Source organism: Chlamydotis macqueenii, chromosome 5, assembly GCF_036417535.1.
Source record: "Chlamydotis macqueenii isolate bChlMac1 chromosome 5, bChlMac1.mat, whole genome shotgun sequence".
In the NCBI taxonomy this organism is placed as follows: Eukaryota; Metazoa; Chordata; class Aves; order Otidiformes; family Otididae; genus Chlamydotis; species Chlamydotis macqueenii.
The window spans coordinates 37,202,838-37,224,866 of NC_141560.1; the positions used below are offsets into that span (position 1 = coordinate 37,202,838).

At 42.4% G+C, this 22,029-nt stretch overlaps 2 protein-coding genes across 2 annotated transcripts in view; one reads left to right on the top strand and one right to left on the bottom strand.

The window, feature by feature from the left end:
* On the top strand, window positions 1-13,643 carry VTI1B (vesicle transport through interaction with t-SNAREs 1B). Its single transcript, XM_086749546.1, has 6 exons — window positions 1-258; window positions 7,321-7,379; window positions 8,594-8,785; window positions 10,130-10,303; window positions 12,141-12,202; window positions 13,268-13,643. The coding sequence occupies exons 1-6, from the start codon at window positions 144-146 to the stop codon at window positions 13,362-13,364; spliced, it is 699 nt and encodes a 232-aa protein (XP_086605672.1). The 5' UTR covers window positions 1-143; the 3' UTR covers window positions 13,365-13,643.
* ARG2 (arginase 2) overlaps window positions 13,644-22,029 on the bottom strand; it is an 18,436-nt gene continuing 10,050 nt past the window's right edge. The window contains exons 5-8 of the mRNA XM_086749545.1: window positions 16,736-16,830; window positions 16,499-16,603; window positions 14,854-14,990; window positions 13,644-13,975 (exon numbers count right to left, since the gene is read on the bottom strand). Of these exons, the coding sequence (XP_086605671.1) occupies window positions 13,770-13,975; window positions 14,854-14,990; window positions 16,499-16,603; window positions 16,736-16,830 (543 nt within the window). The 3' untranslated portion in view covers window positions 13,644-13,769. The remainder of the gene's footprint in view (window positions 13,976-14,853; window positions 14,991-16,498; window positions 16,604-16,735; window positions 16,831-22,029) is intronic.

A 22,029-nucleotide genomic window follows, 5' to 3' on the forward strand; every position in this document is an offset into this window, starting at 1 on the left:
GGGGGAAGGCCCAGGCCGCCGCCGATGGCGGAAGTGCCTGGCGAAGGAGCGGTGGTGCCTGGCGCAGCGCGCAGCCGAGGGGGCAGGGGCAGGCGGTCGCGGCTGCCGCCGTCACCGAGCGGGGCAGGAGGCGGCCCCTCGCCATGGCGGGCCGCGGCTCTGAGTCCTCGGAGCACCTGGAGCGGCTGCACGAGATCTTCCGGGGGCTGCATGGAGACCTGCGGGCCGTCCCCGAGCGGCTGCGGGGCAGCGCGGCCGGTGAGGCGGGGGGGCGGGCAGCGGTCACCGCCCGTTGTTGCTTGGCGGGGGGGGGAGGGGGCCGTAGCGGTTGGCGGGGCTTCACCGGGAGCGGGGGCTCTGCGTGTCGCCAGGGCCCGGCCGCGGCGGGGTCTGGCGGCGCCTTCCGCCCTCCCTGCCCGGCGGCGGCTGCCCCTGCGGCTGGGGCTGCCCGGCCGGCGGCCTCCCGGGTGGCTGGGGCTTGCTGTGGGTGGGGTGTCCGGGGTGCTTCTCCGTCGATGAACCTGTTTTTGCAGGCGAGAGGGCAAAGTGCCTTTAAGAAAGCCTGTGTGTGGGGAAGGAGCTTGCCGAGGCGGTTGGAGGAATTCGGTGCGTCGCCTTCGGTTGGCGCCTCCGGGGGGGCGGCTGGCTTTGCCAGGTCTGGCTTCGCTGTGTCCGGTTTTTCAGTTGCTGCTGTATTCGGGTAGCTTTGCTCTTGCATATTAGGCCTGGTCATGCAAAGTCCCAGGTATGTAGGTAGCTAGGCAGGTGTGTCGCTTTATTCCTCTGGAGCAGCTCCTCTTGCCTGGCAGATTTCCGCTCCGTAGCCAAGCGCTGCTGTGCTGGGCTTTCGGTTTCAGTCTCACCTCTGCGGAGGAGTTGTTATTTGGTTGTTATTTCATGCTGTTTCTAGGTGAACTGCCTAAACTGCAGTGCTTTGGGGATTTTTCTTTTTTTTTTTTGGTCATTGTTGGACTCGTTTAAAATCTCTTCAGCAGAATTAAAAGCGGTTTTCATTATCAGAACTGTCCACAACCATTTGTAGAATTACTGGGAAGATCTGCATTTTAAATGACTGTTTCAAAAATCTGGTTTGTGCATTACTGTCGTAGTTTAGCCTCACTCTACACAGTCTTGCACTCACTCCTCCCACCCTCCGAGGGAATAAGGGAGAGATAATGTAACAAAAAGGCTCATGGTTTAAGATAAGGACAGGGAGAGATCACTGAAGCTACCATTAGGGGCAAAACAGACTTGACTTGGGGAAAACTATTTAAATTTGTTATTAAAACCAAAGCAGGATAATAAGGAAGAGAACAAAACCAACATTCCCCAACCTCTCCCTCTCCCTGAGAAGCACGGGGCAGGAGGGGAGGAACTGGGAATGGGGGTTATGGTCAGTTGATCACATGTCACTTTCTGCCACTCCTTCCTCCTCGAGGGAAGAACTCCTCACATTCCTCCGCTACTCCAGCATGGGGTCCTGTCAGAGACTGAAAAGGTTAATTAATGTCTCAACATCGCTAAATGATGGAGGGAACTGACCAAAACGTCGACAACGCACAATGCTAAAAACTTCACAACTGTGAGGGAATGTCTAGACAAATATCCTATTTTGTAGCTGAAGCAGCTCCAAGAACTGCAAAATGGGGTATCTTGTTTTTGTACCCTTCCCCCAGAATAGAGCCAAATCCTGTGCATGAGCTCAGGCCCTGGACGGTACCAAGCATGCACAGCACTGCCAAGTGACTGCACAATGGAGACCAGCTCTGGGGGATGCAAAATGACTTTGTGGACACTGTCTTGCTAGACATTAGGTAACAACATGCTTCAGGTAACCGCACGGCTTACAAAGGACAAGCAGGCCTTGCATTTGCAGAGAGCTAACACCCACCACCACAGAGACAGATCAGCACGATGCAGCAATCACAAGCTAAACCACAGGCAGGAAGCACCTGACCTCCTAAGATAGAAAGACTGGTAAAGGCCCCCAAAACATCAAGAAGGGGGGGCTGATACAAAGGACTACAAAAAGGGTCGCCACATGAACCCGTGTGTGGACCTCCACCCCACTCAGATGGACCTTTGGGACGCCGATTCTCCATGGTGGCATTGTCATCCTTTTGAGGCGCCCACCCCACCCGCTCTGTAAAACGGACTTTCAGGATGTTGACTCTCTGTGGTGGTATTTTCTCCCCTTCTTTTTCTCTTTTCCTCTTTCTCTTTCTCTTTCTCTTTCTCTCCCCCATTACCCTTTGTGTGTGAATGAAATAAAGAACCAACATATGCGTATGACACCATTGTGTCTTAATTATGTAACCGAGAAATTTGTACCTCTCACAACCGGACCTTTATCAGTTCGTGACAGGTCCCTCCCACAGGCTGCAGTCCTTCATGAAACTGCTCCAGCATGGGTCATTTTTCCACGGGGTGCAGTCTCTCCGGAATGGCTGCCCCAGCATGAGCCCTCCACGGGTCACAGCCTCCTTCGAGCATCCACCTGCCCCAACATGGGGTCCTCCATGGGCTGCAAGTGAATCTCTGCTCCCCCGTGGGCCTCCATGGGCTGCAGGGGGACAACCTGCTCCACCATGGTCATCACCACAGGCTGCAGGGGAATCTTGGCCAGGAGCCGCATTACTCCTCCCCCTCCTTCTGAACTGACCTTGGTGTCTGCAGCTGTTCCTCTCACAAGACAAGTTCTTCACAACAGGCTGGCAGATGCCCCTCAGAATCTTTTCACATCATCCATCTCATCTCCTCTCCACTTCTTGCAGCCGGGCCAGGCCGAGTCGGGCCCAGTCGGCTGCCTCGCAGGTGGCCAGAGGGTGAAGGCCCACAGGGCTGGTGCCTCCCGCTTCTGCTTCTCCACTTCTTCTTCCCTTTTTTTTCTCCTTCTTAAATACATTATCACAGAGGCATTATCACTGAACATTCCGTCACCCATTGGGTTGCCTCTGGCCAGCAGTGGGTTTGCCCTAGACCTGCCTGAGTCCACTGGACAAAGGGGAAACTTCTATCAGCTTCTTGCAGAAGCTGCCACCGTAGCTGCCCCACTAAACAAACCCAACACAATTACCTACCCACAGATTAGAAAAAAATATCTATCAAGATACACAAAGTTATATTAGAAGCAAAACCTGATTTTGTGGGTATTCTTTATACCACACCAGAGGGTAAAACACTATGACATAACACTTTTTTGTAGGACTTGACGTTGTGCTTCTAATTCAGTTTTTAATACTTGATAGTATTCTGAGAACCAGAAAGGGAAGTGATCTGACAAGGAGAATTTTACCAATAATTTAATCTCTTTGATTAAATACTTCCTTTGTGTGACAGACATGATACACATTTATCTTGAGCTGTTGTAGCTCAGCTTGGGTTTTGTACCACAAGAATGAGTAGGGGCTATTAGCCATGTTCTGCGATAATCTTGTTATTCTCCCAGAATTGATCAATTTTATTGTAAAATCATAAAAATTGTTCAGAATCATAGAATGGTTTGGGTTGGAAGGGACCATCAAAGGTCATCTAGTCCAACCCCCCTGCAAGGAGCAGGGACATCTTCGACTAGATCAGGTTGCTCAGAGCCTCATCCAACCTGGCCTTGAATGTTTCCAGGGATGGGGCATCCACCACCTCTCTGAGCAACCTGTGCCAGTATTCTGCCACCCTCACTGTAAAAATTTTTTTCCTTATATTCCATCTGGATCTGCTTCCTTCTATTTTAAAACCATTACCCCTCGTCCTGTCGCAACAGGCCCTACTGAAGAGTGTCTCCTCATCTTTGCTGTAGGTCCCCTTGAGGTACTGGAAGACCACTATCAGGTCTCCCCAGAGCCTCCTCTTCTCCAGGCTGAACAGCCCCAACTCTCTCAGCCTGTCCGCATAGGAGAGGTGCTCCAGCCCTCTGGTCATCTTTGTGGCCCTCCTCTGGACCTTCTCCAGCTGGTCCCTGTCCTTCTTATGCTGGGGGCTCCAGAGCTGGACACAGTACTCCAGGTGGGGTCTCACAAGAGCAGAGTAGAGGAACAGAATCACCTCCCTCCACCTGCTGGCCACACTTCTTTTGATGCAGCCCAGGATGCGGTTGGCCTTCTGTGCTGCAAGGGCGCATTGCCGGCTCATGTTGAGCTTCTCGTCCACCAGCACACCCAAGTCCTGCTCCTCAGGGCTGCTCTCAGTCCATTCTCTGTCCACCCTGTGTTTGTGCCTGGGATTGCCCCAACGCGCGTGCAAGGACCTTGCACTTGGCCTTGTTGAACTTCATGAAGTTTGCGTGGGCCCACCTCTCCAGCCTGTCAGTCTGTGCTAGATAACACAGGCTGTGACAGGCTTAATGTTCCATTTCTTACCTGACTTTCCATTTAATAATGAGTTAAGTTCAGGGTCGCAGTCCTCATAATTTACAGAAAGTTTGGTTCCAGAAAGATGTTCAAACCTGTGAATGACAACTTTCAAAGCTGACTTCATTTCACTAGCGGTCAACAAGAATAAAAAGCATAAAAGAAGAAATATGCTTTCTTGTAGGAAATCCTTGCTTCCTTGTAGAAAGAGGAGTGGTTGGTTTCTTGGTGAAAAGTAAAGCTTTGTCAACTTTCCATGGAACTGGGATGGTCTTGAGCAATGAATTCTGAGCAGTGGGCTGAAATTGAGCGTTTAGAGGCAGCAATTTTTGCAATGCTTGTAGATTCCCCCCCCCCCAATCACAAATAATTACAAATGGTTTTTCAGACATGCTATGAAATTTTAATATGACTGTTCTATTCTTTGAATTTGTTTCTGCAAAAATCCTGGTAATAGTTTTGGAAAGTATTTCTAAGAGAGTTTAGGATAAGTCAGGAATTTGTCTATCTGAGGGAGGCGTTCCACTCTCCTAATGCACTTTATCTGCTTCTTGTAGGGGAAGTATCTTTACTTTTCGAGTTATCTGATCCTGAAAACTTCAGGAGGCAATAAAAGATACCTTGCATACTCTTTTAAGATGACTGGCACACTCCTGAACTCGAGGGAAGGCAGAATTTTAGTCCTTGAGACATCTTTGAGGGGCAGAGGTTGAAAATGCTGTTTCACTCTATGTAAACAAGATAACAAATTCCTAGCTCTAGAAACAAATTGTTTCATTCCACATTTGTAAAGAATGCATTTTAAACAGCCTGGATCCATTTCCAATGTAGATACTTTCTTCTGAATTAACTGTTAGCTATACTTTTAAATTTAATCTATTTCTAACTGATTGGAAGTAAATCAGTTAGATGTTGATGAGTATGTGGGTAATGTTACTGTGGCTTAGGTACTTTTTGCTTTTACTGCATTAAAAAAGTTCTCGGTGTCCTTTGAGGCACAGTTTAATCCAGGGTGATACGAATTAAACTGCTCGATATATTCTGGCATATCTGTAAGGCCAGATCCTTTCAGCTGCATTGCTTGATTTCTTGTTGGCATGTAGACAAAAAAGTCTCAAGCCATTGCTACCATTTTGAAACTAGCATTTCTGTGGCTGCTCCTTTCTACGTGCAGTGTCTTCTTACCCCGTTTGGGGGGCACAGAATGGTAAACGCAGCTTTTTTAGCGCTGCACCCGGTTTCGGTCGGTGTGAGACAGCAGTTGTTCTAAGAGGGCACTGCTTAAACTGGATGAGTGAAATGACCTGTATGAAACAGCATACTGACTTCTGAAGGCTGTTTTCCTGCAGTTTGTGTCCATAATTTCACTTGGAAACCAGCTACACAAATAATTGCATCAGCACAAATGTACATGGTGGCAAATCGTGGAAGAAGCTGAAGAGAGTGTGTTTGGGAACCTCACAAGTCAGCATTTCCCCCTGAATAAACTGGGAGGTGAAACTGCATTTCCCGATATCAGCTAGTGTGGAATATATTAACAGCCATAATGTAGCTCAGTCTGTAATAATCCTGTGCGCTACTTGAAAGCATAGCTTCTTGTTAGGTGATGGTTTTTAATTCTGTCTTAAGTTCTCTACAGTTCAAATGTTGGGGCTTAGTATGAATTTGAACTGAAAAGGAAAGCCTACAGCCTAGGCATCTTATGCATATGACAGGAGCTATATAAAAATGTTTTGATTTCTTCAGATTTTTTCCCTATTCTCTGTTGAGACCTCTCTGAGTTTTAAAACTGCTTCTTTTGCAGAGGAGCATATTTACAAAAAGGTATTAAATCAGTTTTTTATGGCAACGTTGTTTTCATAATGTTGTCTATAATTTTGTCTTTAAGTTTCTTCGAATTAGAGAAGTTTTACCAAGACGACTGCATTTTGTGCTACCCAAAATTTTATTTAAGACTGAATGATCCTCTCCTGAGAGAGATTAATTAAGCTAATGCATCTTTACCGGACTTCTGATAGAATTTGATTTAATTTACAGTACTATACGAGAGTCCTTTGGTGGTCATCTTCAGTGCTTTTGCAAAAGCTTGTAAAACATATATTTTTGCTCCAATGAGATAAGGGGAGTTTCAGAATTTTACTTTCATTGATCGTAGATATTAGAGAGGTATGATAGCTTTTTAACACATGTAAAATACACGTCTTAAGGTTTTGTTTGAAAATAGAATAACAGTGGTGAAGCCCATTCTTTGGCCTCCAGAGCCCTAGATACAAGGATCTTGGCAAACTACTGTCTCAAACAACTAGAATGTATCGTTTTGCTGGCTGGTTCAAACAGCTGATGTTATTTTAGAAGAGGGAAGCGTTTGGGCATTAATCCATGAACCTGAGGTGATATCTTGACAGCATCTTTAATCTCCGAGTACTCCAGCGTGCTTATCCCATTTACCTAGCCACTTTATGACCACAAGAAGGCAAAGTGCCCTATCTGCCAGGAACTTCAGGGCTCACTTGGAAACGTAAATTGACTTGATGTTCTGTTCAAATCCAAATTACAGTGTCAGCCCCCAGGAATCTTGCCAAGCATATGCAAAAAAGAAGAAATATTTATGAGCTGTTTACCAACACAACATGTCCTCTCTGTTATTCTTTCATGCTAAATGTTTTTCAACACACAGTTCTGTCTGTGGAGATTGGAGGATAATAGTTCAGAAAGATATTTCAGGCTTGAGAAATTAATTCTTTTGTCTACCAGAGGTAGTGTTCAGCATTTGGAAGGATGGTTTCTGCTCTCTCTCCCCACCCACTTCTGAAAAGTTGTCATAAGAACATGCTGTTCTGGTTTGAGGTAAATTTTCACCTGGCATCTCTGTAATCAGCCATCTGTGGCAGCTTCCTTGTCTATAGTTAGTTAAGTTGGATTTCTGTTGTCATTTCTCTGTAGTTTATCTGACATACTACTTTTTCTTTCACAGAGGAGAAGAAAAAACTAGTTCGAGAATTTGATGAGAAACAGCGTGAAGCAAATGAAACGGTAAAGATAAGTCGAGGCTTCTGGCCTTTCTGACCGGGTGAAATGTTGATGCCTTAAAAAGGAGAGTACTTCCAGATTTTACTTTCTTTATGGATCCTGTTCTGGCAGGCAGATGTATTTTTTAGTGTTTGATTAAGTGAACTGATAGATGTGCCTGGTTTCTCAAGGCTGTTGTGCATATCTATATACATATACAGATATACACAAGTATTCTTACATGCGGGGTTTGGGGTTTTTTTTGAGTGCTCGGATTGGATATTGCCTTCCCTTTGTTGAAAAGGAGAGTGATAGAGGTGCAGTTAAAATGGCTAGAGATTGTAGGGAGGGCATGTAAAGAATCTGCTGCTTTTTTTTTTCCCTACTGTCTTTTTTCCTGTTGGTCTTAACCCATCTGATCTTTTTGTAATAGTCTGATGATTAAATATCAGGGACCTTGAATATTTGAAAGCTCTATGTTATAGGCTTCCTGGACAGCAGATGACATGGAACAACACAAAAACACCCCATGTGCCCTGTCTTTTTAAGCAAGACATTATGGATTAAGCTTTCTTCATATTAATGTGCTGTTTGTTAGGATGTTTTTGAGTCACAGCTGAACACGATACTTTATTCCTCTAACTGAGTTTTATTGACATATATCTGTGTAGGTGATATTTGAGATGTGGAGCTCATATTGTGAGAGCTCCTACTGGCAGACAGCTTTAAGCATTGTGAATTTGTAACAACTGTCACTAAAAGTTGATGTGAAAGTTCATGCATCAAAAATCTCGAGGTTTACAAATCGTAACTCCAGTTGCCAGGCCCGGATGTTCAGAGTGTGAATTTGGTGGGATGCCTATCTATGCAACACATCTCTGTTGCACAGACTTGATGAGAAGCTGATACCCATCCTATAAATGCTTGGATGATATGAAAGTGAGAACTGCAAATTCTGAAGTTACAGAGTGATGTTTCAGAAAAAAATGAAGCATTTAAGCTTGGCTTTTTTTTTTTTTTTCCTTGAGGTGTTGTGTATCTGAAAATCCATGTGGGCTGAACAGCGTTAGGCGGAATGGGGTACTCAATACTGGATGAGGGATGTAGGGTTTGGAGTTAATCTCCCTCGCCTGATAAGAATTTGTGAATCCCTTCACCTGGTGGTGAGTTTTGAGTATAGCTGCTGATAAGAATAGATTTGATGCTTTAAAAAATAAACACATTTTCTTTCATTAAAGCTGCGGGAAATGGAGGAAGAACTGAAGTACGCTCCTCTACCTTTCCGCAACCAAATGATGAGCAAAATCCGAGCATACAGAAGAGACCTCTCCATGTTCCAGAGAGAGATGAGAAGCACAGATTTGGGATTGGGTCCTGGAAGTCAAGGCGATCTAAAATATGGAATCTTCTCCACAGAAAATGAACAGAGTGTGAGAATTGGATATAAATTTTTATTTAACATTGCTGAGAATGTTTAACAATAATATTCTAGATGTATTGTTTACAGTGTTTCTACTTTAATCCACTTAGCTTCTGTGCTTGTATAACTCCCTGTATATCTCTCTGCATGTAAAATGAATCTCTCAGGGAGGAGAAAGAACACCTGGAACTCAGAGGAGAGCTTTTCTGTTCTAAACAAAGATATGAGTGTAATCAAAGTGGAACTTCTTGAATGCCATGTGGTTAGTAACTCACACAACATTCTGTACTGAAATGCTTTATTTAATCATTCCCCTACAGCAGTGAAAACACAAAAGTGATGCTACTGACTGAGAAGAAAGGTTAACTGGTCTTGTTTTAGTCTCCAAAATTAGCAAAGTGTGTGAATCTTGCACTCTATAGGTTCTTTGGTAGAATTCTCTTTTAAGCAATCTCAGTGTAAAGAATTTCAAGAAAACACAAAAAGTCATTCTCTAGCCCTTTGTTCACTGTGAATGTGCTGCTGCAGTGCAAGAAATATACCAGTTTCCTTGTTTACCAGGCATACTTAAGCCAGTGAGACTGAATCTGCTTCTTATCTTCAGAGTGCTGTCATCCATACAGAAAGTTCGTGGAGGTGGGCTTTTTGTTTGTCTGCCTTAGATAAGGAAAGTTTGAGGGAGGCTCTTTCCTTAGTATCTCGTTCTGCAGTAGCTTGGTAAATTTTTGCATTTGATTCCTCTTGATTGTTTCCTCTGAAACCTGAGAGCAAAATGGTAGATTAGGATTTCTGAAGCTTACGGAAATTCTTTATTTTGAGCTACCTGTTGATCCCAAGGTCAGCAAACATTTCTTATCCTCTAGCCAAGGCTACTGGCATGAAAAGAGGATCTCTGTTACTTAGCAGTCCATCTGTTAGTGCTGTTTGTTCCTAATCCTTTTGACTGTCAAGTCTTAATGATCTCCCTGGCAACCAACTGTGAAGTCACAAATAAGACTGAACTTAAATATGAATGGAAGGAATACTTAGCATCTGGAAAGCAAAGATACTATTTTCATGTAAATGTTCTTTGATGGAAAAGTAAATTGTTGCAAAAACAGTTTTTTGTAACTGTTTTAACTCTTTAGCTGAATGTATGTCCTTCTTTTTCAAGGTTTAACCAGATTTGGCCATAATCTTACAATGCGAACAAGAACTGTCTCAAAATTAACTGAGCTACATCAGTTAACATAAGCAGCGTGTACAGTTAATGCGAATGGATGGCCTATGGAGTCACGTCCTAACTTTTTAATAATGTCAGAAGCCTAATACCACTGTCTTTATGCTTAATAGTTAAGCATACGTTATTTTTCAGACTAATCTGCAGTCACAGAGGGTGCTGCTTCTCCAGGGAACGGACAGCCTGAACCGAGCCAGTCAGAGCATTGAGCGCTCACACCGAATCGCTGCTGAAACAGATCAGATTGGCACCGATATAATTGAAGAACTTGGGGAGCAGCGAGAGCAACTGGAACGCACCAAGAGCAGAGTAAGCAGAGAAGCTGTGGACGTTGTATTGAAACAACCTGATGTTAGCTTAGTGGGAGCTGTGTGTTGGTAATTACTCTCAGAGACCTCCCTAGACATGGTAATCCAATTGATGTTCCTACAGACCAAACCCAGGCTGCCACATTTCTATGCTGTGCTCATAAAAGGGAAACAATTACTGTAGAAGGGCCCAAAGCACAATGGCCAAATCTCTGCTGCTGTGTTTGTGCAATATTGGATATTAGACCTATAAACCTGCTAAAAAAATAGCATTAGTGAAAAAATTACATGCTAAAGAGTTGCCTACAGCTAGATTACTAGTGAAGGTTTAGATTTGGGAGGCAGTTAGCAAGTTCTTATAAGGAAATGAAATTGAGTAGAACTTTAATTACTTAATTACTGACCTTCCAATATTTGTAGGTTAGTTAACAAGGGAGAAAGTGGTGTCAGACAAGATGCCTGTTCCTCATCCTCGGGTCAAGAAGCTCTGCTTCTACTATGGAAGCTTTAAAAAGTAGTTCATTTGTTTTGTTTACACACGTACGCAAAACTGAGAATTCAATTTTTGAAGTCACAGGCTGATGGGATTTTCTGTATGTACAAGGGATCCTGAGTGTAAAGATTTTAGGCGAGTGACTTGCAGTTTGGCAAGGAAGTGTGCTCAGCCAAAACAAAAAGCATACTCCTTTTCTTGGGAGTTATCTCTACTCAGTGCAACAGTCAGAATTTGATTTGCCCTGCTCTCAAATTTCAGTTGGAGAGCAAGGAAGGAAATGTGAACTTCTTAAGATTTCTTGGTATAGTTTTTGTCTTTTCTTTTCTCTAATAAATAATATTACAGTCCTCCAAGCATGTCAGTCTATTCACAGATTGTTCATGAAGATGTGACTTTTATTGTGAGCCTTTTAGGCATTGCATTGCTGAATTGTGTTAACCACCCATTCCAACTAGAAGCAGACTTTCTTCTTATTTGGTCTTTCATAGCAAAGATTGGAAATCTAATATGCTTTGAATGGACTTGGTAGTTTTCTTCCCAGCTTGGTCCACTCCAGCTGCGTGCAAAGTAACGTACCTACAGGGCCAGCTGTGCAGTTGAGGGCAGTAGCTTAAGCTACAGAGGAGCTGTGCGGGCAGGTGTCCGTGATGGTAAGTGACCTGGCTTACCTTTCACTTGGAAGTGGCAGTTTGGAAGCGGCATAGCGAAATTGTACCTGGACACCTCCAGTGGCTATACATCCTGCATCCTTGAGTCTTAACAGCTTTTTTTTAGTTGTCCATAACCTCACTTAATTACGTGCTTAGCCAACTGAGAAATACTTGACAGTTCATTTCTGAGCATTACAAAGCTGAAATGGATTATCTATTAACAGTTCAGAGCTCATCTCCACTGGGTCACTTAGACCTGTCAGTGCAACTTGGTTCTGTCTTTGCTAGAAATTGAACAGCATTTCAGGCAGTTCCAGATATGCACTGGGGAGAACACATCAGTATCATTTTCTTCTGGTGTCAACAACTAGACTAATGAAATGAAATTTAATGAAAGGAGCTAATACAAACTTTCTGATATTTGTAGATTAACTAAAGGGGCAGAAAGTGATCCTAACTCGTATATCTTTGTATGTATCTAAGGGAAAGTATACAGGAAAGTCTTAGTCTTAGTTCCTCCTTAGAGACAATGCTTCCAGCTTGCATTGTGTGTAAAGAACATGGTTGGCTCTGAATTTTGAGAATATGCCTTGCTCCCATTATTAACTGCAACATTTCAATACCAGCTGCTTCCAGGGACATCTTAACAGAGTTGCTGGTTCAACTGATAGGCAACTTTTGTTTCTTCTTAGTTGGTGAATACAAGCGAGAACTTGAGCAAGAGTCGCAAGATTCTACGTTCTATGTCCAGGAGGTGAGTAGCCTGACTGACTTAAAGCAGCACTTGGCAGGTTTTACTGTTGCCTGGTTTCAGGCAAAAAATGAGGAATAGCAGGTCAGCTGGAACTGCAGGGAGGTTTGGGGAATGTGTAAACAGAATGTGTGCCCATGTGCAGATGCTAATTTGTGTTTTCTCCTCTCTGGTAATTACTTAATGGAGTACAGGCAGTTGAACACTACAGAATTTCTGCTGCTTGCTTAGGATAGTACGAGGTCATTAACCATCCCGCATGATAAATTGTGGTGAGGACATGAGCAATTACAGTGAATTGCTAATGGTAACTTTAGATGCAATTCCTTGTTACTCAGGTTGGAAAAAGCTGTGCCGTAAATCACTGCAGCATTAAGTGAGTGAGACATCAGCTGACACAGACAAAGCTCTTTAGCCCATAGTAATGCCCTAGAGTAGCTAGACTGTCATATGAGAAACTCTGACCCTGCCTGTATACCCTTTGGATGACTAAAGCCTTGGCTACTTAAGTGTATTTATAGTTTCTTAACTCTATATGGTTTAATTGTCCTTATAAACCAGTTCAGGGAGCATATTTCCAGTAGGTACTTCTGGACCAACAGCATTTCCTTTGTACGCATTGCTGCGGGAAGTTATGGTAACTGTGTAAATTTCTATAGTAAAAGTACATTATTATTTTGAGATGTTACAGTTTTACTTCAACTACATTGTTCTGAGTAAAAGTAGCACACTGTGGGTTTTAGCACAGGAGTTCAACTGATGTTTTCCTTTTTGCTTAATTGAATGAGTAGGCACAGATATGATCTGTCTTATGTGGGGTGGAGAAAGAGGAACAGAACTGCTATGTTGAAAATTTAAACAGAATGTCCAGGAAAACATGAGTAGGAAACTACAGAGTTTGTCCCTTGCTGCTTGCTGAGAGCTATTTGAGTAGCACTGTGTGGTCTAGCTGAAGGAGGGAGTGTACTTACTGAAGCTAAGATGGTAATGAAATAATTATCTAGAATCTGCTTTCATAATCAAGTGGGGAAGCTATCTTGAATTTTTTTTTTTTCCTCCCCACTCTAGAGTAGCTACAAATAAGTTGTTGCTGTCAATCATCATCATCCTGGAACTGGCCATCCTAGGAGGTATAGTCTACTACAAGTTCCTTCGCAGCAGATGAATCTTCATGGCCAAGATGAGCTTTTCCACTGCTGAGGAACTGGATGGGCTGTCTGTTCCCTTTGAGGGTTGGAGGACTGAACTGTCGCATGAGACAGCACATTCAACTGAAACTGTACTGACACTAGGAAGACAGAATGGGAGTAAAAGGAAGATGCAGAGACAGACTTGAACTACTGGCAAGATTAATAACAAGGTAATAAATATTTTATTGTCTCAATTTGTATATACTTAACTAAATGAATAAATCGTGGTATGTAATAAAGTAGCCACCCACCGATCAGTGGAAAAGCTAGTTTATTTAAAAATTCAGGAGTTAGCAGTATTTGCCAGGTGCTGACAATCTATGCACTCAAGTGCCTCAGCAGAGCTCTGTAATGTCCAGTGCACCCAACATTTTGGGTTTTTAAATCCTCACTTGCTCTTCGCTGTCAGAGTCATCTGGAGAACTGGGTGTTGGGAGTTCATCAAAAGCAGTGTGTGCTCCTTCCCTTGTCTGCCCAAAGCACGTTGCTATCACATCAACTGCAAGACTAGCAGTTGCATTCACTTCCTCTTGAGAAGCTCCAAGCAGTGGATTGACTTCAACCATGTCTACAGCTGAAAGCATTCCTGTGAAAGTAATTTACAACTTTGTTACTATGAAAAAGGGTAACACTCCAATAGGGAGAAGTTTTGCAGCAAGTCTGATATTTGAGCTTGTGACTTACTCTACCCCTTACACAAGTAAAATTGACTCTCCAGTGAGGGTTGACATTGTTCTTAGATGCAAGTTTGTGTTGTTAATTTGGTTCGTTCTTATGTTGTCATTACCTCGCTCTTTCATGCTTTTAGCATTCAGGAGAAATAAGTTTCGTGGTCCACATACATTTACAAGAGGAATGGTTTTTAATCTTGTTAGGGGATATAAAATAGTCTCACCTAGTATTTTTTGCCATCCTATTCATTATTCTGTTGACTGACTGGTAGGCTTTTCTCCTTCTTTTGCTGCAAATAACTCATTGCTTAAACACAGAAACTCCATGGCATAAGAAGGAAAGTTCTCATATATTGAGTCAACCACAGTATACTTAGTGAGCACTTGATTTGTTAGCCATGAATCCTAGAATGGAACTTCAAACTGTTTAAAATTGCATCCTTTTTTTTATTCCAGATGCTTATTTTTAGATCTCGCCTCATGTTTAGGACTAGGGGACAACATTATACAAGATGACCAAGTCATTTTTGGCATTAATAATTAATAAATTACATGTTTTATTTACTTTTGGTAAGTTGAAGGTGTTGATGGTTAAACTGCTGCCAACACCTGGGGTACTGCCCAATCACAGGACTTCTTTTTTCCTTCCTGAAGGTTGACTTGACTTTGTAGGCACCTTTGCTTTTACTACATTTATCTTATTATGTAGTTGTACAGGAAAACCATAACCAATACAAGCTCTCTGTAGTTTGTCCTGTCCTTGCTTAGTCCACTACTGCTGGTCAGCTCCTACCTGTGTTGTGTATTTCCTCTGCGATGTACATGCCTTCTCTGTAGGTTAAGCCCCCTAGAACAGGAGTCCCAGTTGCTGGAGCCAGTGAGGGATCAAAAGCATCAATGTCAAAACTCAAGTGAATTGGTCTCTGTCTCCTGAGATGGAATAGAACAAGAAAAGCCATCTTAGAACCTTGAACTTTTTTCTACATATATTTCATATTGCCAAGGCTGATCAGCAAAGTGCCATTGTGCTCCACAATGCTAAAGGTCCCTCCACTAAGTCCTGTATCATGTCTTATATACATGTGGAAATATTTTTTTTTTTTCCTATATATATTTGGACTCTGAAACACCTCTTAGCTGAGAACTTTCCCCAGTACACTTTGGGAAAACAGGAGTCTTTCTAGTTTCACTGAGCATTTGCTGAGGTGTGATTTGGCTGAAGATAAGTACTTTAGTTCTAATCATCTTATCTGGTATTTGTCTCCATAGTTGGAAGAATGTAGAGAAATGTATGATATAACGTAGCCTTTTCTCCTTTTGTACAGAAAGCCAGGGTGAAAGGCTGAAACATTGATTTGTATGGCATGTAGGATGGAGAAAACACCAAGCTTGAGGAGTTCAAAGAGCTCATCAAAATGAAGGGAGCATTCTGCATTTTTCAGGTCAATATCTGAAAGCTGTTATCCTTCAAAAGGATAATCTCAAACCTAAACCGTTAGTTACTTACTACATGAAGTCTGGAAACCGATAACAGCTTAATAAATTGGACACTGCTTGTCACTCAGATGAGCTATTTAAGTGTTAGACTATGTACTTCCAACTTACTGCAGATGCTCAGTAGGGAGAAGCATGTGGATTAGCAACTTCTTTACTTGGCACAGCATGCAGCACAGATACATGGACCTTGTTCTGCTTACAGGACTTTGTTCTGCCCTGTGGTGAGAGGTGATCCTTTCTGTGTGGCCCTAAACTAGCATGATTTGCTCCCTGATCTGGTTCCCCAAATGCAAACAAGGTTAGTAAAGACTTCAGTATTAAACTTAGAATGGTTACAGTGCGCTTCACCAGCAGAACTGAAAGTGGCAGTTGTCACCAGGACAGCATGTGTGAGCACAGTCTAAGGAGGAAGCCATCAAATGCTTTTACCTCATGTACTAACAGCTGAAATCAAGTTACTGTCAAGTTGCTATATATATTTAAAAGTAAACCCTAGAGTCTTGATCTGATTCAAACATCCTGTCAAACTGCAGCAAAATGCTAAATTCCTCAAGAAACAGAACAAATAATATGAAAACACAGCCACAGCTGTAGTGACTAATGTAACCTATCTCATAGATTTTTGCCAAACACTGTGAAACAGGTCCAGTTTAACATGTGGAAGTCAAGGACTAAAGTCAGTGCTAAGACTTTACTATTTACTAGACACTGTCACAGCTACAGAATCACAGAATAGTTCTGGTTGGAAGGGACCTTTAAAGGCCATCTAGTCCAACCCCTCTGCAAGGAGCAGGGACATCTTCAGCTAGCTCAGGTTGCTCAGAGGCCCATCCAAATGGGCCAGTTCTGTTAGGCTACCTTACATCAAGACTGACCTTTACTTAAATAACTGTCAGGAAAGGTTAGTGGGTAGTAGTTTAAATCAGATAATTGTTTGTTACCTGCCCATCAGTTGTTCAAGTGTTCTTTCCATAACTTTCTGAATTCCAAGGCGATCAATATCCCTCATGGAAAAATACTGGATGTCATAGTTCTTCAAAATATAGCTGTTAAAATAATTTTTAAAAATATTATTACTAGCCTAAGCTTAAATCTAGCAACCCCTGTGAACAGCCAGATGTGAAGGGAAGCTCATGATTTCCGCCTTTACAAAAATCCTTTAATCTAAATCAACTTACTATTCAGCAGGATCCACATCCCTCAAACCAATGTACACGATATCACATGCTGAAAGGCAGGGCTTTAGCCAGGAAAAGCCAGGAAGTTGAGGTACCTGCAAGCCAAGATTTGGTATTAGGTTAATTAATGACATATTAAAAAAAAAAAACAAACAAAAAAAAACCCTGTATTTAATGCTTCCCTCAAAACTTTTTATTTATTTATAGCATCCTTTCTCTATTTAAGCTGTGAAACTTCATCACTTGAGAGTTTAGCTTCGTTATTTAATCAGTCCTTTGTTGTACTGTTTTATCCGAGTTGAATGTTAATGGATAAAGTTTTTAACTCTTCTACATTTTCCAGTTTGAAGAGTAGGAATAAAAAGCCCAAATCCCCAAGCAATACGTAATTAGCATCAGTGAACATAAGAGGGCATCATAAGAAACTAGGTACTCAGATGCAGATCATTTATATAGTGCCTTTAATGGTAGCACTATACCTGGTACATGATACTTAAGTGGAAGAGTGAAAAAACAAGGCACTTTTTCTTTTTAACTTCCCACTTTAAGGTTTTCCATCTTTAATGGAAACTATTTGCAATAGTTTGCATGACTTTTTGGTCGTTCTCCTAAAAAGATAAACAGGAGGGGGAAAAAAAAAAAAAAAAAAAAAGAAAAAAAAAAGGCATGACAAGTAGTTAGGCTTTCACATTGGGCTACAGCATACTGGTTTTTTTTGTTTTTTTTTTAATGTAGAACTGAAGAGAGCAGGTCCAGGACAGCAAATGAAAGATGAGGATGTCAGTTTTTAAGCTTTGGTAATTAAGTAGTCATGGTATGCAATTATAAAAATCCTTCAGTTAGTAATATCTGCTAATTTTAGGAGTACTTTAACTCAATTTCTCTTCTTCCTCTCCCAGCTCTGAAAATGGCTACAGCCAACACAGCTGTCAAGCAGCAAGAAGGCTTTTTCCCCCTCTTATACTTCTCAATTACTAATGATATTCTAGTTATAACATTTGGATTTGTGTTTAAAGGCTAAACACACCCATAGCTATATTTAATTACATTGGGATTAAATAAGCACATGTAATAAAAGCATTTGTTACTCTGAGGCAGTGATCTGAAACTTTTCTGCAATTATGAATTCAGAAGAGGGATAAATGAATTTGAGACCACTAGGAAAAATAATTCAGGTCTCAGAAATGAAGCTGTATCTGCAAAACCCATCACTATACCATAAGCTGAGCATAGTATTGATAAAATTGTCAGATAGTCTCTAGTATCAATGATTTAGTAGATTCAATACTGCGATTTTTAATTCTACCTCTTCCTCTTTAAATAAAGAAAAGAAAATGCTTTAACTTTCTTTGGTAGGCTCTGTTTTCACTTCGTTGCAATAGAAAAGGAGTTGCTGACAGTAAAGCCAAACAGGCATCAGAAAAAGGTGCAGGCATTTTCATGGTTGTTTTAATAGCAATTTATTTTAGTTTGAATGGTTCCAGAAGCCCTGACATTAATGCCTGGTTTGAGGAAAGCCAGGCAAAAGATGATGTTCATAAGTATTTTCCCTTAAAAAAAAAAAAACAAACAACATTAATTTTAAAAGTTATTTAAAAACCCTGAAGTGCCACTTTGCCTTGAGGAGTGCCAAGCAATGCTTCTGTGAAGCTAAGGGACAAACAGGTAACAGCTGACAGCCTGTGAAGGGACTGTGCAACCAACTCCAGGGTTTGTTCTACAGCAACCTGGCCAAATGCTTTATTTTATTTCATAGCCAGATGCATCACTTTTATACTTCATGTTGTCTGCTGTATGGGGACATTTAATTCAGTAGAGCACTGACCAAGCTCATTATCCCTGGATACATGAGGGATTCTGAAAACAGGTGAGGTTACACCTAAACCAAGAGACTTGAAACAGCCCTGGGGAGTCCTTGGCAGTTGTGCTAATGTAAGCAGTTGCTGCCACATCAGTTCCCCGTGCCAGGACAGCTGTTTGTAGGGTCATACAGTGCACGAGGGCTATGACTGTCTCAAAAACTAACCAAGCAAAGAGACAGTGTTTTGACTCAGTGCTCATGCACTTCCACAGAAGGTTACAGCAGCTAAACTGCACTGCTAGCATGGGGTTAAGGTCAGAGCAGATGGTGGCACCAAGAGAGACGTAGATGTTACACTACTACCTCTGTCTCATGTCCTTTTGATAGGGAATGAAGAACAAGGAACCTGAAGATGCTGGAAGAGCAATATCAGTTAGTAGAGATGGGCAATGAATCAGGAACATAAAATGTAATCATGCAGGGTATTTTGCTCTCTTTTTACATCCTCAAAGGAGCTATTGTTTCTCTGTGGCTCTACAAAACAACCTAGACTGGGAGCCAAGTGCTAACTGGCCTTCCTGAGACTATTAGATTGATGACCAAATCTTGTGACCCAGAGAGGCAGTCTGGTGAAATTATGGGAGTCCACCCAGAGAAGCATAAACCCAGATGTGTCATCATGGGGAGGGTTTGCTCAAAAACCCCTTCACAGCATGAGTGAAAGCAAGGAAGGAGATAGAGGGCTCACTGCAAAATCTCTTTTGTCTTTTGGCAAGACAGAAACCTTAAGAAGCAAAGTACAACTGGTTAGTTGGTCTATCACTTTGAGAAAGAAGTTATGCTTAGCAGAGCATAGGATGAGTGTAGCCTTCTTGCTGGCAGCAGATAGTTTTAGAATTCAAAGAGAATCCTTGCAAAGCAGTCCGAAAAGAAGGAGAGTAAAATTTTTTTGTCCTGTTATTAACACAACTGCTCTACTGAATGAGAACAGAGCAAGCCACGTGCATCTGTTCATACATAAAGGTTCCATCCAGTGGGTTGGGTATGTAGCCAGACAAGCTATTGTCGAAAGCACATTCTACTACTGCTAAATAGCTGTCTAAAAATATATACTGTTGTAGAAGCCTTCTTGTACCAGCAGGACAGATGTTTTTCCTCCCTCTAAACAGGGAAAAAAAAAACCCCTCTAAATGAGTACATGCCTCTGTGTGTAGCTGAAAATACAGGTTCAGGGGCTTGTGTCAGATGTTTCTGCTCAGGTGTCCCGACAGCTAGAATTTATTTTGGCTTCTAATGAGATCTCACAACCAGGACCATACCTGACTAACTCACCTCTAAGTGTAGCCTAATCTTACTCTTTCTTTACTACTGCTGCTGGCAAGAGCCTTGTTCCCCCATTGACCCCAGAAAGCTCACAGTATTCTTTTAGTAGGTCTAACAAAAACCACCAAACAAACAAAAAAAAACAAACAAACAAAAAAAAAACCCCACCACCACATGTCTCTCTCTGATGCTGAAGAACCAGAGCCTAGCAGACCAGAAATCAACTATGTATACACAGGAAGTCGATTAAATACTTTTGTCCTGCTGATGCAGAGGAAAGCAGTATATTTTATTCTGTCTTTCTCCTTCTTCCTCAACTGTCAAAGAACTTAGTTTTGTTCTGTTCTCACCAAGACATAAACTGTTCACTTAAGATGAGCTCCAGAAGTCTCAAAATTTTCTCCTGCTCTTCCCATATCCTGCAGAAGTGGGTGTAGTTGCCAAAAAAAAAAAATCACCCCCTTTAACTTATGAGCAAGAAACTCGAAATACAGTAACCTTTTATTTTAACTATCTCACGTCCTGGGGGTATTTCAAGAAGCCACATTAATTTTGCATTTCTTTGGGAATTCTAGCACGTTGGCAGAGACCGTACAAGAATTACCAGAAAGAGAAAAGTATGTATAATCTCTTGAGACCCTACCTGGAGTACTGCATCCAGCTCTGGGGCTCCCAACACAAGAAGGACATGAACCTGTTGGAGCAAGTCCAGAGCAGGGCCACAAAGATGATCAGCGGGCTGGAGCACCTCTCCTGTGAGCACAGGCTGAGAGAGCTCGGGCTGTTCAGCCTGGAGGAGGCTCCAGGGAGACTTGATGGCAGCCTTCCAGTACCTAAAGGGGGCCTACAGGAAAGACTGGGAGAGAATCTTCAGTAGGGCCTGTTGTGATAGGACAAGGGGTAATGGTTTTGAACTAAAAGAGGGTAGATTCAGACTGGATATAAGGAAAAAAGATTTACAATGAGAGTTGTACAACACTGGAACAGGTTGCTCAGAGAGGTGGTGGAAGCCCCATCCCTGGAAGCATTCAAGGCCAGGCTGGATGAGGCTCTGAGCAACCTGAGCTAGCTGAAGATGTCCCTGGTCTTTGCAGGGGGGTTGGACTAGATGACCTTTGATGGTTCCTTCTAACCCAAACCATTCTATGATTCTATTCTATGATTCTGTTCAAAAGCCCAAATGACTATTTACTTGTGGATGGAATTCATTCAGAAGAATTTGCAGGAGAAAAGCATAAGAGCTTTACCAGATGACAGCAATCTTGCTAGGCCAAACAGGTATTAACACAGTGGTGTCGTGACTAGCCATGAAGATGTTAAGCATGCTTGATCTTACTTGGAAGAGGCGTACTTCCATCAACACAGAACCTCCAGAATTTATCAGAGAGAAGAGAGAAATTTAAGAGAAATGACTAGCAGTGCAAAGTGCCAGAATAAAATGAGTCAGGTTTTCTCAACCTGTAGTTGCTGATCCTGCTCCTACTCTCCAGCCTAAGCTTCAGCAGAAGCAGATTGTTATATATAAGTTCCTACTGCAAAGGCCCCAGCTATTAACAATGCACAGGCTGCCACTGTAGTGTCTCCAATGGATGCTACAGGTACCTGTATAGGGAAATACAGTCCACAGCTAAGCCGAAAAGGCTATGTAGGTCTTATGTCAACCTATGGTTTAGCATCTCAACAGTTGCAAAAACTGGCCATGCACATTCCATGTGCCCCAGTAAACAGCTTTTTTGGGTAATTTGACCTCTTCCCAAGACAAAGACTACCTCTTTAGAAGCATGCTGTAAGCAGGTACAGCTGTTCTGATTTGTAGTATTTGCCAGTGGAGCCAACACCAGAGCAGCCAGTTAGGACAGATCATGCAGGAACAGCCCTTCTCAGCCCACAAGGCTGGCAAAACACAGAAGAGCCAAAGAAGCAGCCTGCAAGGTCTGCAGGAACCAGGTGTGACTGGAAGTGAGCTCAGCACAGCTCACTCAGTCTCAGCTCAGGGGAGGTTCCCTCTTTTGCTCAGTTAGTAGAATTGCTGCCCTCGCCCAGCCTCAGCACCAACTCCACTCCTTACGCAGGAATGGCACCATGGTCAGCTGCTACATACAGCTTGTGTGCACGCTTGCTTACTGTACACCCCCGAGGGTGCTAACATGAAGAAAAGCTCTTTGTCATT

Bases quoted from the DNA above. Each gene is read 5' to 3' on its own strand.
- VTI1B (XM_086749546.1), top strand. From the start codon at position 144: ATGGCGGGCCGCGGCTCTGAGTCCTCGGAGCACCTGGAGCGGCTGCAC. The intron at 7,380-8,593 runs GTAAAGATAAGT...CTTTCATTAAAG, and splicing joins AGCGTGAAGCAAATGAAACG to CTGCGGGAAATGGAGGAAGA. The intron at 12,203-13,267 runs GTGAGTAGCCTG...TCCCCACTCTAG, and splicing joins CTACGTTCTATGTCCAGGAG to AGTAGCTACAAATAAGTTGT.